A 17991-nucleotide genomic window follows, 5' to 3' on the forward strand; every position below is an offset into this window, starting at 1 on the left:
TACAATTTTTAGTTTTGGATTTTAACAGTTGGCATGAATAGTTAAATATGTTGGAAAACAAAACAGTTTGAATCCCTGCAGAGTCTAAACCACAAACACTAATGGGTTTCAAAAATGAGGTGCTTGATTTAGGGTTGAGTTAAAAGTGGGCTGTCTTTATAGAAAGTGTTTTATTACTGTGATACTGAATTAATCATAAAACGAAGCCCCACCGAACAGGAAAGATTATATTTAAGTTAATTAAATGCTTGCATACCATAAAACAACGTGGTTTCTCYTATGCTGCAGTAATTACGGTGGTAACTCCAAAATGAAATGTGTGACGCAGCAGCGGGGAGGGGGGAAAAAATCAAAGAATTTTCAGTGGGCGTGTTTTCATCCAGCTAACGGGACTGGGTGAGGCAGAGGCGCAGAAGTTGGTACTTTTTCCAGATCCGCACAGTAAATCAGTCTTAACTGCGCTAATTCAGTGATAATCAGCGTTTTCTAATACAAGACAATGCGCTAAACGGACCAGCTGTTACAGCTCACGTGCGTCTTTTCCATCTGCCGCTCGCGTGAGAAGTAATGAAACTTTAGCCGTCAGGTACCGTCTATTAGCGTCTTGAACTTAACAGCGACCATGCAGAGCGACAAACCTGAGCCGACAGAACCCAGCGAGGTCGCCGAGTGTCCGGACACAAAGAGCGGTTCTGCCGCGGMGGAGAAAACGTCGAGCGACGTCGTCGTGGGAGCAGCAGAGTCCGCCAAACCCAAGGGGATAAGCGCCGTCGCGGTGCTGTGGACGTTCGGCAAATGTCTGGGCGCCCTGCTCCCCGTCTACCTGGCCGGTTACTATCGGGTCAGCACCAGCCTGCTGGTGTGCGGCATGATGGTGTACACGGGATGGAAACATGCCCGGGAGGCGAAGGAGGAGCGCCTCAGGTCAGCTATGCAGCTCATGGACAACGAGGAGGAGTGTGCGTTCAGGAAAGGGTCCAGAATCAAGCGAGACCTTCCTGCATGGGTACAGATAATTTTACTCTTATCTGCTCTTATAACAGATATTTAAATCGCCCTCATCTGTAACTTAGAGCAATGCTTCCCAAACGTTTTAGCTTTTACCCCACAAAGACCTGACCCAACTGGTTTTGGTTGATAAACATTGGTATCAGGTCAAATAAACAAGAGCACAGTAACAGTGTTTATTATGCTACTTTTATCCATTGTAAGTACACTAACCTCACGCTTTTGTAACAATCAATGCTAAAAAAAAATGTTAAAAGTCATTTTAAAATGTAAATTATTCAGAAAATCTTTTTAGGACCCCACCTTGATGTTTCAGGACCTCACTGTGGGCCCTAACCCCAACTTTAGGAACCACTAGAGGATCATAAAATCATCATAACTCTTATAAGTTGTAGAATAGGATACAGTACTCTCACCAAAGCAGCATTATTACCTGGATATCTTCTGATTAATCACATTCTGCAGTTAGTACTGAAAAACACCATTTATCTTTGGGTTCTCATTGAACATGCATTTAATAAATGTGCAGAAGTCCTCTTTTTTTGTTTCAAACACTTTTTTTGTCCCTGTATCCTCATACTTCAACACTTATAAATGTGATTTAAAGATGTTGGAAACTACTGTAGGACCCTTTTATTGTGGTGCAACACTTTGAAACACACTGTAAACACTGGCTTTTGTAAATGGGCCTACAGTCTATGCAAATTCATACATCTCCACGAGTCCTGGGAGGCAACGCTGTAAAGCTGTACCCACACTGGCCTGTTTTGACTCAGAGCATCATGCTACACCCAAATGAGGTTCCTGTGGGTTTTTTCTGATTTCCGTGATTGCTTGCACAACCAGGCGGCACGCGTCCTCTCGAAAAAAGTCTATATAAAAAAGTGCACCCTTGGACTGATTCCTGCTCAACGTATATCATAACTTCAAACTCTCATTAGAAGGAAGGCAAAACAATAAAATATTAATAGGGGAAAGCATTTCAAACATTTCAATTGCACAATCACCCTCTTATTAACGGTAATCCATATATTTTAAAGTGGTCTTTGAGCTGAGAGTTACTTTGTCCACATTCTTTCTAGCTTTCTGTCTATGTTTCCAGTCTTGGCATTCTCTTTTATTTAATTGTTTCCTCATACTGTTGTATGTTTACCAAGCTCAAGAAACAATTAAAGTACAATGCCTTCATTGTGTTTTTTTTAGGTAAATTTTCCAGATGTGGAAAAGGTTGAATGGCTGAACAAGGTAAGATAAGGCATTACCTGTTGTTCTTTTTATATTTACTCTGTTCAAACATGCGTCCTTTYGTTCGGTAGCCCAGCTGTTGTGCTGACTGACACCTCACAGCACATGGTAGGGTAATAGCTGGTGCTACAGTGTTTGTTGTTAGCTCAAAGCTGGTAGCACTGCTGCTAGAGGCCACACCTCTTTCAGTGTAGGTGCTGTTCTGCAGAGAGCAGGCCCTGTGCCAGGCGACCCTCTCAACATTTCCATTTCACTGCAGCCAGTCAGGCAGGCAGGAAGGAGGAGGAGCTGTACGGTCCCTTCAGACTAAATAAAATTACAGACTCTATGTGCCTCTAACCTAGAGCATTGTAGGCAGTTGTGTACACACACAAAAATAATGTTTTTTTCCATTGCTAAAAGAATCACAAGATATAAATGTCTGACAAGAGGCAAAGCACTGGCTTCGCTCCGATTACTCTGGAGACAGTCAGCAGATTCTCTTTGTCCTCTACAGGAGCAGGCAGTTGATGACTCACCCCATACTTATGCCAGATTATAGCCAGCACTGTGGCTTTTTTTTTCTCCACAGTAATAGAAACACAAGCAAACACTGCCTCTGCTTCTAGATTCTTCCCTTGTAAGAATGTAACGGAGGTCCCCAAAAGTTTCTAAAGTTGTGGTAAAGTTCAGTTTTGACACGTAGTTTGCTGAATCCACGGTCACGGTGCATGCCAGAACCAAATAAGAAGGCAACAGCTGAGGAGGCTCAACTCCCACCATCTGTTTCTGTCATTCTTCTCTTTTTGTTTACTGTGTGAATGCCAAGGCATTTCATAAAAAGGTTTGCTACTAAATCACTGAAATGCCAAAGTTCACTTAAAACTGTTCTAAGACGAAGTATTGGATGTTTTTTATAAAACCTAAAAGCTGTGTGTTTGGTGACCTGTCCAGGTACTGCAGCAGGTGTGGCCCTTTGTTGGCCAGTACATGGAGAAGCTGCTGGTTGAAACCATCGCTCCGTCCCTCCGAGCTTCAAGCACCCACCTCCAAACACTCAGTTTYACCAAGGTGGACATGGGAGACAAGGTGAGGATAGTCACTGTCAGCTGTGTAAATTAACACAAAATCACTTCACTTTTATTAAACACGTAACACGTTTGTTGTTACTTCAGGCCATGAAGGTTGTGGGGATCAAGGCCCACACAGAGAATGACAAGGGACAAGTTCTGCTCGACCTGTACATTAGGTGACTGTTTGGTGCCCTTTGTTTATTACCTCTGTTATAAACCTTATAGATGCATTAGTGTAGGTAACGTTTCTGTCCTCATGTCCTCAGCTATGTTGGGAATGCAGAGATCAACGTGGAAGTGAAACGATACTTCTGCAAAGCAGGAGTCAAAGGAATTCAGGTTTGTTGTTGTATTCAGCCTCRAAAGCAAAGTGTGCTCCTGTTATTAAGATGTAATGTGTTACATTTCTGAAAGAATTCCTTTTTGTGGACTTGCAGGAAGTCAACAAACAGCCTCTTTGTTTCTCTGTTTTTAGCTACATGGGATGATGCGCGTGATTCTGGAGCCTCTGATTGGAGATGTGCCCATTGTAGGAGCGGTCACCATGTTTTTCATCCGTCGACCCGTAGGTCCATTTGAAGACGTCTTTTCTTTTTGGTGTTTTTCTTGTTGCACCTCTATCTCACATTGCTGAGGCTATCATGTTTCCCAGTTTAGTCTTGAAGTCTAATCATGATATTGATTTCAGGTCAGTCCTGATTGATTTACTCTGCTCCTCTTTCTCATTTCTTCCCAGAAACTAGACATCAACTGGACTGGACTGACTAATTTATTGGACGTCCCTGGACTAAAGTACGTCTCACTGAAATAGACCCTTCTGGATTTTATGCATTAAAAAAAGATAGCTACATTATGTGAAATAATTTATTAATCTTCACTCCTTCCACTGAAAAATCACTCTGATTTGTTGCAGCGTCATGTCGGACAGCATGATTATGGATGCCATTGCTTCGTTCTTGGTGCTGCCCAACCGTCTCGTTGTCCCCCTGGTTCCCGGTCTGCATGTGGCTCAGCTGCGCTGTCCTTTGCCCAGGGTGATGCCTTGATCCACACCTGCAGATTTAGCTTTAGTTCACATCTCAGAAAATATCCAAACCAGTCGTTTTTTTCTCCTCAGGGGGTGGTACGCATCCACCTGCTTGAGGCACAGAACCTGGCAGCCAAAGACAACTATGTGAAAGGAGTCATGGCTGGCTTATCGGACCCCTACGCCATATTAAGGGTGGGGCCTCAGACCTTCACCTCCAAACATATTGATAACACAGACTGCCCCAAGTGGGGAGAGATGTATGAGGTAAGGAGATGTTTGCATATTTTTAGAGATTTGTTGCATCTTTCCACAACATTTATGACTTATTGGACAATTTCATTTGACATTAAGGGATTGGACTAGTGTAGATTTGACATTTATAAAAGACACACTGCCATACACATCTCTCTGTCAGTCTTCATTCCACTGTGTGTGTCCTATACATAAGGTGATAGTCCATGAAGTGCCAGGTCAGGAGCTGGAGGTGGAAGTTTATGACAAAGACCCAGACAAGGATGATTTCCTAGGAAGGTACACCTTCATTGTTCAAGTCTTTTTTGTGTGCTTTTATGGAGTCTCTCATTGTTGTTCCCCATCATCAGCTATAACAAACAGTCATACAAAGTCTAAAATACTTGAGTCATACATTATTTATAATAAAACTGCATTAATTAATCTATAACCTATTATTTCCATGTTTAATTTTAATTTCTTTCATTCCCTCTTGTTGTAGAACCACATTGGATTTAGGCATTGTGAAGAAATCCATAGCTGTTGATGATGTAAGTAAAAAGTTATTATCTTTAGCAGATTTTTTTTTTCATTAGGCGACGATCACAGGATTGTAGGGCTGTGAAATTAATCGAGTTAACTGATTAATTTTAGTGCTGCATGGGCATAGATAAAAAATTTTCATCGCGATTAAAATTTACAATCACTTTACTATGGCTGAATGTGTAGGTTTGTATGTTGCAATGCACTCAGTGCATGCCAGGTCATGTTTGTAAATGAGAAGTGGTTCTCAAACAGTTTACCTGGATAAATAAAGGTTAAATAAATAAAATAAAATAAAAACTCCATGTGTAAAACATTATGTAGTTTTTTTTCTTTTTGTGTTCTTATGGTTTATTTTATTTTATTTATGTTTTGCTGACAACTGTGACCTTAGTATCCATCTTTCATTCCTCTTGTAGTATTCATTTGGAATGAAAATCCTTGAATTCTTTATTTAACCTCATTATTCTGCACAAAATTTAACTGACTCAAATATGTTTGGAGCATTTTTTAGGTCCTGTTTTATATTCAAAAAATCATGTCTAAGCATCGATTTTGTTTTCTAAATAAAATCATTAAAAACTAATTAATAACTCAAGTAATTTATTTTATCTATATGCATTAGAAATGTATAGATTAATCATGATTAATTCACAGCTACTTTGGGATTAACCAGATTAAAAATACTAATCTTTTTACAGCCCTACAGGATTGTAAATGTTTGTAATGTCTGTTGTCCTTAGTGGTTCACTTTGAAAGAAACCCCATCAGGACGGGTTCATTTCAGGCTGGAGTGGTTGGCTTTGCTGCCAAACACTGAGCAGCTAGAGCAGGTAGGACTCTTTCATTTCCACTCACACAGTGCTGTAATGATTGTTTTTTATTGCCAGTAATCTACGGCGTCAGTCAGTCCTTTTAGTGTCAAACAATTAAACAAAGTGTTTGAAATCCTTCAAGGTTCTAAAGAGGAACGAGAGCGTCGCCAGCACAACCTCCAACCCCCCTTCTTCAGCAATCTTGGTTGTGTATCTCGACAAGGCTGAGGCACTTCCCGTGAGTCAAATATCTCTGCCCATGTTCGCGCTGTGCTCAGCGTTGCTTCCTGTGTGGTCACACTGAGGCATATGCCATCTGTTTCACATTCCAAATCTTTGCTGCTCTGACCTCCAGCCTCCGTCACTGAGTTGATACATGGAATAAAGTGACCAACTTTAAGGCTGTTAATCAGACTTGTTCTAACATCTCTCACTGCATCATCACAGAACAGAACCCCAGTGACAGAATTTGTAGTGTGAAACCCAGCCCTATTACAGGGTTAATGCAAACTTCCTGTTTTGCCACTAGGTGACTCTCTGCTGTTGCTATGATAGCATTAAACACGCATGACATGACCACATGTTTTCAGAATGATAGTTTGTCTTAGTCTGACTTACAGAATATTATAGTTTACATGCTGTTACAGTGTAATCATATTTCCCTCCTGCTGCGTATGTTTCAGATGAAGAAGGGTAATAAAGAGCCCAACCCCATGGTGCAGATATCTGTGCAGAACATCACTAAAGACAGCAAGGTATACGTGTTGGAGAGTTCATTAAAATATCATAGATTGTGTTTTTCTTCTTTATTTTTAATGCACATTGTTTATTAATGTCTTCAGATTTGTTACACAACTGTTAATCCAGAGTGGGAGGAAGCTTTTACCTTCTTCATCCAAGATCCTAACAAACAGGAYATTAGCATTCAGGTATCTGCTGTTAAAATGAGATGCTATTCACAGAACCTCTTATTACTCAATCTGACAGCTGATTATAATTTTTTAACTTTAATCAGGTGAAGGATGCTGACCGCGTGCAATCATTGGGCAGTCTGAGCATTCCTCTGTCCCGCCTGCTGGCAAATGCCAATCTTTCTCTAGACCAGTGGTTTCAACTGGAACATTCTGGATCAGCGAGTCGCATCTATGTCAACGCAGTTCTCAGGGTACGGGTGTCTTTATTTAACCTAAATTTAACTTTAAGAAAAAAAAGTAAAATGCTAAAACTACAATGMGATTTTTGTTTATCCTATTATTTGTCATTTTCCCTCAAATCTGACGTAGGTCTTGTGGTTGGACGAAGAGCGCATTTCATCAGATGTGTCGTCTAATTTGGCAGCTGGACTGTCCAAACAGCTGGCCCAACAAACCTCCCCTCATTCTAGCTTTGCTACAGAGGTAAGGAAGAACAGAAGGATTCTGTTCATAATTCCCAAGCAAACAACAACAACAAAAATATGTTAGAAGCATTTTGTATGTGTTTATATTTTTTTCAGGGTCTGCTTAGAATCCACCTGCTGGCGGGCCAGAATCTTATTCCAAAAGATAACATGATGGGCGGCATGGTGAAAGGCAAGAGTGACCCCTATGTCAAGATCAATATAGGGGGCGAAACATTCACAAGCCAAGTTATTAAGAGTAATCTTAATCCCACCTGGAATGAAATGTATGAGGTAAATATGTCTGAACTGTTTGTATTATTAACTTTCACTCAGATTATGAGTGTCCTTTAAATATTTTTTTTTCATTTCATAAAACAAAATTCTATGTACAATAAAAAGAAAATACAAATAAAATGAAATGAAAGGTGGCAGAGAGAAGAAAAAAATCGTATAATATCTGCCCCTTTTCTCTCAAACGTAGACTCAAACTATAATAATCTTCAGTTAACAAAACAAAAACATTGAAACTTTCTAAAACAACAAAGTGAATGACTACATCTTAAAACGCTTTATATTTTTTAACAGTCCAGTCTTTATCATTCTCTTAAATAAGCACATTGATGTGTGACTTTGTTGTGAAGGTGATTCTAACCCAGCTCCCAGGCCAGGATCTACACATGGAGGTGTTTGATAAAGACGTGGACATGAAAGATGACTTCATGGGCAGGTAAATACATGTTTATTTTATCATTATTTATATTAATTAGATCAAAGGTTAACGTTTAACAGTTAAATGTTTTGAAATGCAGGTTGAAGATAAGTCTGAAGGACATCACTGATTCTCAGTACATTGATCAGGTGAGAAACCGACTGTTTATTTTTGGGATTAAATAAAAAAAAGGCTAATCTGAAAAACTAATTTGAAGATTTAAGTTAGGTCCAACTCAGCAAGTTACAGTAGTAGTTTTTACTAAACTCCTGTCAAACACGAGGCATCTTAGCAAAAATAACAAGCAAAGGTTAAACTTAAACATTTTCTTTAAAAAATAAATCCTTGTGATGGTGTTCTGTGTTCCTTTGCTGAAATGTTTACTGTTTGTTGGTCAGTGGTACACTCTGAGTGACGTGAAGTCTGGTCGAGTTCACCTCGTCCTGGAATGGGTTCCAACGTCTTCAGAACCAGACAGATTGGATCAGGTCAGTGTTGTCTGATCAAACTAAGGACTGATGGAGACACTGATGTGAGTTCTCTATTTTTACTGAGGTCTTTTTTGTGGCTTTAGGTTCTTCAGTTCTACTCCAGACAGTCGTACCAGAACAAGGCCGTGCCCTCAGCGGGTCTGCTGTTTGTGTTTGTAGAACAGGCAGACGGTTTACCTGTGAGTCCTTTGATACTCCTGTGGGTAGAATAAGCAGTTTGCTTTTATCTCCCAGTTAATAATGATGCCAATTCTTCTGTTTATTAATTTTCAGATTAAAAAGAGTGGAAAGGATCCAAAAGTGGGAGTGGAGTTAACTCTTAGAAAGATATCTCGTAAAACAACAGTAAGTCCCTAAACATTACTTATAAAACATATCCCTAATTTCAATATTTAATATTTAATTTATCTTTAATAACGTTTAAGATAAAGTTTACTTTTCCTTCCATCTGAAGGTGTGTGATCGCACAACATCACCCAAGTGGAACGAGGCGTTCTGCTTCCTTGTTCGTGACCCAAGAGAGGATGTCCTTATTGTTAAAGTAATCAGTTCATCCTGCAGAGGTAAATACTGCATCTGTAATCCTGAGCTAACACTCAGCGTTGTGCCAATCTGTTTGTTCTAGCTCTCACACAGCTGGACCCTGCCAATCGGCTCTTTGGTAGTTCCCATCAAAGAGCTGCTGTCTGAACCAGAGCTGGTTCTGGACCAGTGGTTCCATCTGGATGGAGCCTCACCAGAGAGTCAGATCCTACTGAGGACTGAGCTTAAAGTAAGATCAGACTTTTATTATGAACTTTTACAGTAGCCTTTAAAGTGCTCTCATTGTGCTTTTAAGGATGTTTTAAAATTTTTTATCATTAATTGTTTTTGTATTTAATATTGCAGCAAGGTTCACTTAACAAAGCAATCAAATCCACTTAATTTCAGATGCTGATTCCTAGCAAATGCCCTGGCGCTACAGAAAAGGCTAAAATCACTGCAGCGTCAGACCCTGCTCCAGATAAACACCAGCAGGAAACAGACACAGTGCTGAGGTGAGATACTTCCTTTAATTTTCTTTATTAATCCTTGTATGTACTGTCTTATTACTCTTATGTGTTTGTGTTCAGATCAAGTTCAGTGGATACTCCTCCTGTTGAGACTATCGTCTCCTCAGTGGCTTTGGATGAAGAGGTTAAAGTAAAGGAAACAGCAGTTGATGTGAATGAAGATAAGATGGAAGAATCTCTAAGTCCTGCTATCACACGACCCCCTCATACATCCCCAGACTTCACCTTTGCCAGTGAGGTAACAACACAGAAAACAGCATGATGATTAATTTAATATAAATCAATGCATAATAACCCATTTCATCCACACAGGGGCTGCTGAGGATCATCTTATTGGAGGCCCAGAATCTGGTTGCTAAAGATAACCTAATGGGTGGGATGAAGAAGGGCAAGAGTGACCCGTATGCAAAGATCAGCGTYGGGGGGCTTGTGTTTAAAAGCGCTGTGGTCAAGGAGAATCTTAACCCAGTGTGGAATGAGCTGTATGAGGTGTGTATGAGAGAACTCTTCATATCACTGTACAACAAGCCTCCGTCAGGATGTTCAAATTGTCTGAACTGCTTTTGTTCTTCCAGGTGGTGCTGAGGCCTCAGTCAGGTCAGGAGGTGCAGGTGGAGCTGAACGATAAAGATATGGACAAAGATGATTTCTTGGGCAGGTGAGAATGTTTCAGTGAGGAGGTTCTTTATTTTTGTGGCTTTACTTCCTCATTAAAACATTCAGCTAAAATACTGTATGTGATTCAAAGACAAACTGTAGTTAATCCTAAAAAACAATGCTTTAAAACAATGTTTGGCTTAAAGATACAAATCAGCATGTATTATTTTCTGAATTTTATAATAGTTTGAAACAAGATTAGATCCAAATAGAAAAAAAGATCAAAATCTGTTCCTTCCTTTTTATGAAGTATTTTATCAAAGCAGCTCAATCTGATTAGAATCACAAATGAATTTTGTGTCACTTTAAAATTAATCTTTGCACTTTTACTGTTAAAACCGCTCCCATTCACTTGTTATTCATGTTTTTTCTTTTCACTAAACAGGTTCAAAGTCAGTGTTTCAGACATAATTCGTTCCCAGTACACAGACCAGGTTAGTATTCTGAGAACTGTATTTAAATGTGTTCCCCTTCCTTGTAGCACATGTTGAGTCAGTAACGTCTGTTTCAGTGGTACACTCTGAATGATGTCAAGTCTGGTCGAGTTCGTCTCATCCTGGAGTGGGTTCCAGCTGTATCTCATAATGACAACCTGGACCAGGCTAGTACAAATTAGATTTATTTATCAGGGTTTTTATTTTATTTTGATGCGTTATGTCTATATTTAGTTGGGTGTTGTAAATCTTTTTGTGCGTTAACCATTTTAAATATAATAACAGTTTGTTTATTGTGTTTGTGAAAGCTGAGTCACTGTAATGTATTTGGTTTAATTCCTGGCTGCAGGTGATGCAGCTGCAGTCTCTTCAGTCGTACCAGAACAAGTCTGTTCCTTCTGCAGCGCTGCTCTTTGTTTATGTGGACAGAGCACACTTGTTGCCTGTGAGTCATTTGTTTCAGTCCTGAAACCACATTTAATTAACTGTTTTAGAGGGACATACTGTTTAAATCATTTATATTCATTCTTTTTGTAGCAACTACTGCTTTAAAGGCAAACATGCTTTTTAAAGAATCTGTATTTTATATAATAATTACTGAAATTGGACATAAACTCATCTCATTTTGTTCTGTCTTTATTTGTCCAGTTTAAGAAAAGTGGGAAGGAACCCAAAGCTGGTGCTGAGCTTGTGTTTGGTAGCACAACATACAAAACCAAGGTATGAAACTGAGTAAACAACAGCAACAAAACAGGCTGCTTTTAAAAACAGTAACAAGATTTAAAAAAATAAGCAATATTTACACAATGCTATAAGTGAAATGTGTTTATCCACAATCACTCTCACTCTCTATCCTTTTTACTTTTTTTATTTTTATAGGTATGTGATCGCTCCAGATCACCACAGTTGAGTGAGGCCTTCCACTTCCAGGTTCGTGACCCTAAAGAGGAGATGCTCATAGTGAAGGTGAATTATTTACTATACTATAACACATAAACCAGCTGCTATTGTCAGGAACATGTCAGAGTTCTGACATCATTCTGGTGTCTGTAGTTGTCCAGTGCGTGGGATCAGCCAATGGGCTCTGTGGTTCTTCCTGTGAGGAAGCTGCTGTCTGAACCACAGCTGGTCCTGGATCAGTGGATGCATCTGGATGGAGCTTTACCTGAAAGTGAAATCCTCCTCAGGGCTGAGCTGAAGGTATGAGAACACACGACACACACAATCCCTGTTGCACCGCTGTGCCACAGTTACACTTTTAATAATCTTCACATCAACCCAGCTGAATTCTGCCCCTCGCCTCTTTTACTTCCTCAATGCTCCCTTCATTTCTGAAAGCTTCTGTGATTTAAGAACATCCAGAGGGAGCATAGACAGACTAGCCATTGTGGCCATCTTGCAGAAATGTTTCGTGGACGTGCCTGTAGAAACTGAGAGGACATTTTGTTTTCAAACAGATCCTTGACACACGGATGACAGAAGTTCCAAAGCCTTCTGTGTCTGATTCAAAAAAAGAAGTTCTGATCACTCCTGCTGAAAACACTGCAAAGATACCTGACAAAGAGGAAAAAAGCTCCAAGTTGCCAACAAAAGAGTGAGTCTTTTTATCTGACTTCACAGTTTTCATGCTACTTTTTTATTTCAGACTGTGGTTCTGAAACTTCATACATTCAGAAAATGGTAGTAAAGTTTAGACGGTTATAATAAAAAACTGACTTGTGGTTTTAGGTCTTCAGAGTCAGACCAGCCGGCACAACCTGAGGCCAAAGTTAACACTTTCCCCTCTACTAAAGTGAGTTACATAAAATTAAAGAAGATATTACTTTATCCTAATTGTCTATTTGTCCTGTTTATAACTTTGATTTTCTATCAGGCAGTGGAAGAACCAACAAATAAAGCTGAGCATCCCACACCGCCACACACATCTGTTAACTCTGAAGCACAGCGAGGCCAAACAGAAGGGTGAGCTCAACATCACAAGTATCTTTAATCTCTGTTTCCATCATTATTAAAACATCAACACACAAACACATGTATTAACTTACATTTCTTTTGTGTTTCTGTGTGAATGTAGAACTGGTTTAGAAGGTCTTGCTCAGGCCACGGTCACAAGTTTTCCCACAGATTCTGTGGCGCCAGCAGAAGTCCCAGAAATCTCCAAAGTGGCTCCAAGTCTTCCACCACACACAGCTCCAGGCCCGAACTTTGGTAAAGAGGTGGGTTTGGTTATTTTGAAGCTTTAACAAAATCCCAACTGTGTTAAACTAATCAGATGGTTCAGAACATTTATTTTGTTCCTGGTCATTTGGTGATGATTGATGGGAAATGGATGGATTCTCAGTTTCAGCTTGTCTGAGATTTCTAAATAACTTCTCTTCAGATTTTCCAAACTCCATGATGATTTATAATTTACTCCTCGAGGAAGTGTGTCATGTGTGCTTGTACGGAAAAGAAGAACTTCACAAACTCCAAATAAAAACTGAACATTTGACAAACTCTGTATCATTGTCTGTGTGGGCAGTTTGATGTGGACTTTTAGCCAAATGAGCAACAAGGAAATAAGTTTTTATGCCACACAAGCAAGTGTAAAAAAAAAAAAAAAGCAACATTAAAGTGAGTTAGATAACTTTACAAGATGTAGATTTGTTCCTGCATATTTTCTAACACTTCCTTTCATCGTCCTGTAGGGGGTGCTGAGGATCCACCTGCTGGAGGCCCAGAACCTGGTAGCAAAGGATAACATGATGGGGGGCATGGTGAAGGGCAAAAGTGATCCTTATGTCAAGATAAACGTGGGCAATTTTAATTTCAAGAGTCATGTGATCAAAGAGAACCTAAACCCAACATGGAATGAAATGTATGAGGTAAGTAAGAAGTAAAGCGTTCTTTTATTTTCATGCCTGTTTCGTCTATAAACATGTTTTTGTTTGTTTTGAACAGGTTGTTTTGAGTGGACTCGGCGATCAGAGCATCATGTTTGATGTGTTTGATAAAGATCTAGATTCTGATGACTTCCTGGGAAGGTGTGTGGCATGCACAGTTCATAAAATAAATGAGGTGTAAAATCAAATAAATGCTATGATTTCCTACCATTTTAATCAAAATTATCAGAGCTAAACATATAAATTATGCGATGAAAAAAATATGTGTCATTAAATCTGAAAGCAGACGAAGACACGGAGCTAAAAGCGTGTTAATCATTTGCTTGCACTGGTGTTCACAGATTCAGTGTTCATCTAAATGAGGTCGTCAGATCACAGTACATAGACCAGGTTAGTCACTCATTCATGATCTTTAGTCACACCCTGTGATTTCCAAAGCTCTTATGTAATTTCCTTAAAATGTTTTTTTTTTTTTGGTCATATTTGTTGCAGTGGTTCACACTGAAGGATGTCAAATCTGGAAAAGTTCACCTGATACTAGAGTGGGTTCCCACTGTGTCAAACACACAGAGACTTGAACAGGTCGGCCCCTCTGCCTCTTTACAGCCTCCTTATTCACCACTGCAGATGTTGATAAAGGTGTTTGTATTGTAGGTGCTGCAGCTTCCGTCTCTGCAGTCCTATCAGAACAAAGCTGCCCCCTCTGCAGCTCTGCTCTTTGTCTACATACAGGCAGCACATTCACTACCTGTGAGTCACCTTTAGTTTATTTACACTCTTTAAAAGAGAAACGTCTCCACATAAATTATCATAACTTGAGTTCTTCTTTTTACCCAAACAGTTTAAAAAGAGTGGAAAAGAACCCAAAGCTGGAGCTGAGCTTGTTCTGGGTGAAACAACATACAAAACCAAAGTGAGACTCTTTAGATAGTTTTTTTTTACTGATAAATAATTATTTAAAAACATAAATTTTAAATACCTTTTCAGCTGTGTGACCGCAGTGCCAGTCCTCAGTGGAATGAGTCGTTCTACTTTTTAGTCCATGACCCTAAACGACAGATCCTTGTGGTGAAGGCAAGAACTTTGTTTACATCCTACATGTTTGTTGTTTGTTGGATGGATTTATAGCTTATTGGCTTACATTTAACATGAGTTATTTTACAGTAAATGTAACCCTCCTCTTTATTGCACCGCAGCTGTCCAGTGGTTGGGACCAGCCAATGGGGTCTCTCGTGGTTACAGTTAAGGAGCTGCTTGCAAAACCACAGCTGGTCATGGACCAGTGGTTCCACCTGGATGGAGCCTCACCTGACAGTCAGCTCTTACTGAGAGCTGAGCTCAAGGTGACACATTAAACACCTCATGGATGGGCTGGAACTGAATATTTTTAGCGATAGAACAAGGACTGATGGTCCCAATTTGTTTTTGACAGATTCTGAATTCCAAAATGGTGGACATGATCGGTGCGGGGACACTGCCCTGTGCTGCTCCTGGACCTGGAAATGGGCAGGTGAAGCTGTCTCTTTCATATGCTTCAAGGGAGAGGAAGCTTGTTGTTATCGTCCATGCCTGCAGGTGTGTGTTCTTTTCATCAGAAGCTATGTTTGGTTCCACTTATTTACATTTTGCATATTCCTGCTGTTGCTTGAGGAATGTGACCAAACAAAATTCAGTCTAAAACAACATTGGATTATGTCCTATTTAATCACAAAAACTTAAAACAAGAATCTTGACACATCAGACTGAAAAAAGAGCAATACCTGATTTATAAACGGTACTGTAGGTGGAATATGCTGATGTGTTCTGGCACTTCTGCCATGTCCTCAGGGTTAGATGAGTTAAGATGATAGTGTGTGTGTAAGAACTCTTCTTTTCTCTTCACACAGASGTCTGCTGTCACAAAGTAAGGATGGTGTCGACAGCTACGTCTCCCTCATGCTGCTGCCAGATAAAAGTAAGGCCACCAAGAAAAAGACAGCCGTGAAGAAAAAAGACATAAACCCAGAGTTTAATGAAAGGTAATTACTGTGTCTCCATATTTCTGTGCAGGTGTCATTATTCTGGATGTTTCTCATGGTTTTTTTTTGTTATGTTTTGTTTTTTTAAGGTTTGAGTACGATCTGGCCGAGGATGAGACCAGATTCAGGCGCCTCAGCGTATCGGTGAAAAATAACTCTGCTTCGTTCAGGAGCCGGGATGTTGTTGGGCAGGTCGGTCTGAAGTCTTCATGTGCACTTTTCATATGTAGTGTGACACACACACACACACACACACACACACACACGCACACACACACACGTGTTGGTAACGTTGTACACTAACTGATTTTTTATGCTTTTATTCTGAAATCTTCTGATCTTGTTCTCAGTCCATGCTGACACAGCTGTTTTCTGTTCCTTTAGGTGCAGATTGAGTTGGCTCAGTATGACCTGATGTCTGGAATCACAGACTGGTGAGCAGAGYAGATCAAACTTAAACACTTTGTTTTTATTTTACGTCATTTGGTTTTCATTAAATGTGTCTTCCTTCCTGTTATTCCAGGTTCACTCTGAACGACGAAGCTGAATAGTCGCTCTGCTCGCTAAACTTTTGCAGTGATGAGAATTAAATCACCTACTTGACTCTCTGCTGTTACCCACTGTTGCCTTCTCCTTCAACACGTTTGCACTTCTGTCACAGTTCCACCTGCATCCTCCCAGCTCACTGTGTATTAACATGAAGTATAAAAATGGACTGCACTGCTGAGTACATATCTAATCACCAAAGATTATAAAACGAAGTAGCTAAGTTAAGAAAGGATAAAACTTTAGGTCATTTTAAAGGGAACTTTTCTGAGAGAAAATGTGTTTTAAGATGGAGCTGAGAAAGTTTAAATGAAAGATTTGTCTTTGTTGCCTTTAAAATCATTTTAAGTCAGAATGTCTTGTTTGAGGTGCACAAATATTTTAGAAGACAGCTTTGTATGTTTTGTTGATTGATGTTGGATATTTCAGTATTTAAACCTTATAGCCTTACAGTAAACAGCACTTTGCCATATCTTGCTTTTAAATCATTTTTCTATGTTTATTTTTTACTGCTGAGGCACATTTACTTAATAGACTTCAAACTTGTTTGTTTTTGTGTATATTTGCAAAGATTTAAGATCAGATTGTACACGGTTTGCTGAAAAGTGTTTAAAAGATTAAACAAATTTTACAGCTTTTATTGTTGTATTTATGCTCACACACACACTCATTTAACTCTATACAATATATGCATTGTTTGTTAGTCACAGATTTGTATTCCCATAACTTTAGGTCTACCTTTGGAGGGGTTATGCTCTCTGTCTATTTATTGAATCATTTACTTTTATAAAACGATTCAGGATATTTAGGAGTTAAAGCACATTGTAATGGGTTTACTGTGATTTACTTCCCAGTTTTCTTTGTATTTACTCTTCCCCTTTTCGGTCTCACATCAGTTCAACAATTAAGGAAGGTTTTCTTTTTTAACCCCATTTTTTCCAACAGAATGACTATTTTACATTTTTAGGATATACTGTATTGTATAATATACGGGGGGGGGGGGGGGGTTGTTAGTCAGCCACCAATTTTGCAAGTCCTCCCACTTAAAAAGATGTGGTTTGTAATGGACATCATAGTTAGACCGCAACTATGAGACAAAATGAGAAAGCATCTAGAAAATAACATTATTTGATTTTTTAAGAACTTATTTGCCAGTTATGTTGAGAAATAAGTATTTGGTCAATAACAAGCAAGAGTTCTGTCTCTCACAGATCTGTAAGTTCTTTAAGAGGCTTTTCTGTCCTTCACACATTACCTATAGTTATGGCACCTGTTTGAACTTGTTATCAGTATAAAAGACACATGTTCACAACCTCAAACAGTCACACTCCAAGCTCCACTATGGTGAAGACCAAAGAGAAACAAACTATAGACCTGCACCAGGGGTGCATGGCCCCACTGAGAATAAGCTGGCCACCCAAGTGGCCTCCCCAGTTTTATCCTCTTGAGTACCAAGGTTTATCCTTTTTTAATCCCCCTACCTATTTAGGAATAGAACCTCATAAATATAAAAACAAACAGATTTTTTTAACAATTAAGAGTTAAAAACATTAATTTATATTTTATTTAAAACTAGGAGCACTCAGAGAGTGCAAACCTCCGCCAAGACCAATTTCCCCTATCCTGCAATGGAGTATTTCGCAGATACCGCCATCTTTGCCTAACGCAAAGCATCATGGTCCAGTTTGGGGGCAGATTTCTATTCTGTGTTCTAAGCTATAGACCTTCACGAAGCTCTAAAGCTCCCACTCCAAATATTTTCAACTGACAAAGCCTCCCTGATGGGAAGAGAAACATCTACAGTTTCAAAATAGAAGTCCAGTTATATATATAGCTTAAAAATATTGATTTATGTAATGACTCTAACCTCATGAAAAGCTTCATCCTGATATTGAGG

General features: G+C 39.4%; 1 protein-coding gene across 1 annotated transcript; it reads left to right on the forward strand.

Annotated features, from left to right (window-relative positions):
- The first annotated feature begins 326 nt into the window (after positions 1-326).
- On the forward strand, positions 327-16732 carry esyt1b (extended synaptotagmin-like protein 1b). Its single transcript, XM_014009156.1, has 52 exons — positions 327-1006; positions 2212-2253; positions 3187-3321; positions 3408-3481; positions 3572-3644; positions 3781-3870; positions 4042-4097; positions 4219-4339; positions 4423-4599; positions 4784-4866; positions 5069-5117; positions 5853-5942; positions 6067-6162; positions 6608-6679; positions 6767-6853; positions 6940-7089; positions 7208-7321; positions 7420-7596; positions 7947-8032; positions 8115-8163; positions 8413-8502; positions 8589-8684; positions 8779-8850; positions 8960-9046; positions 9131-9277; positions 9436-9542; positions 9618-9795; positions 9870-10046; positions 10133-10215; positions 10600-10648; positions 10726-10815; positions 10998-11093; positions 11297-11368; positions 11528-11614; positions 11702-11848; positions 12106-12242; positions 12377-12440; positions 12522-12610; positions 12723-12864; positions 13336-13512; positions 13589-13671; positions 13872-13920; positions 14023-14112; positions 14185-14280; positions 14372-14443; positions 14518-14604; positions 14727-14873; positions 14963-15105; positions 15417-15548; positions 15638-15740; positions 15933-15982; positions 16072-16732. The coding sequence occupies exons 1-52, from the start codon at positions 623-625 to the stop codon at positions 16097-16099; spliced, it is 5472 nt and encodes a 1823-aa protein (XP_013864610.1). The 5' UTR covers positions 327-622; the 3' UTR covers positions 16100-16732.
- Positions 16733-17991: the final 1259 nt, after the last annotated feature.

The sequence above is a fragment of the Austrofundulus limnaeus genome, unplaced genomic scaffold (genome assembly GCF_001266775.1).
Source record: "Austrofundulus limnaeus strain Quisiro unplaced genomic scaffold, Austrofundulus_limnaeus-1.0 Scaffold55, whole genome shotgun sequence".
Classification (NCBI taxonomy): Eukaryota; Metazoa; Chordata; class Actinopteri; order Cyprinodontiformes; family Rivulidae; genus Austrofundulus; species Austrofundulus limnaeus.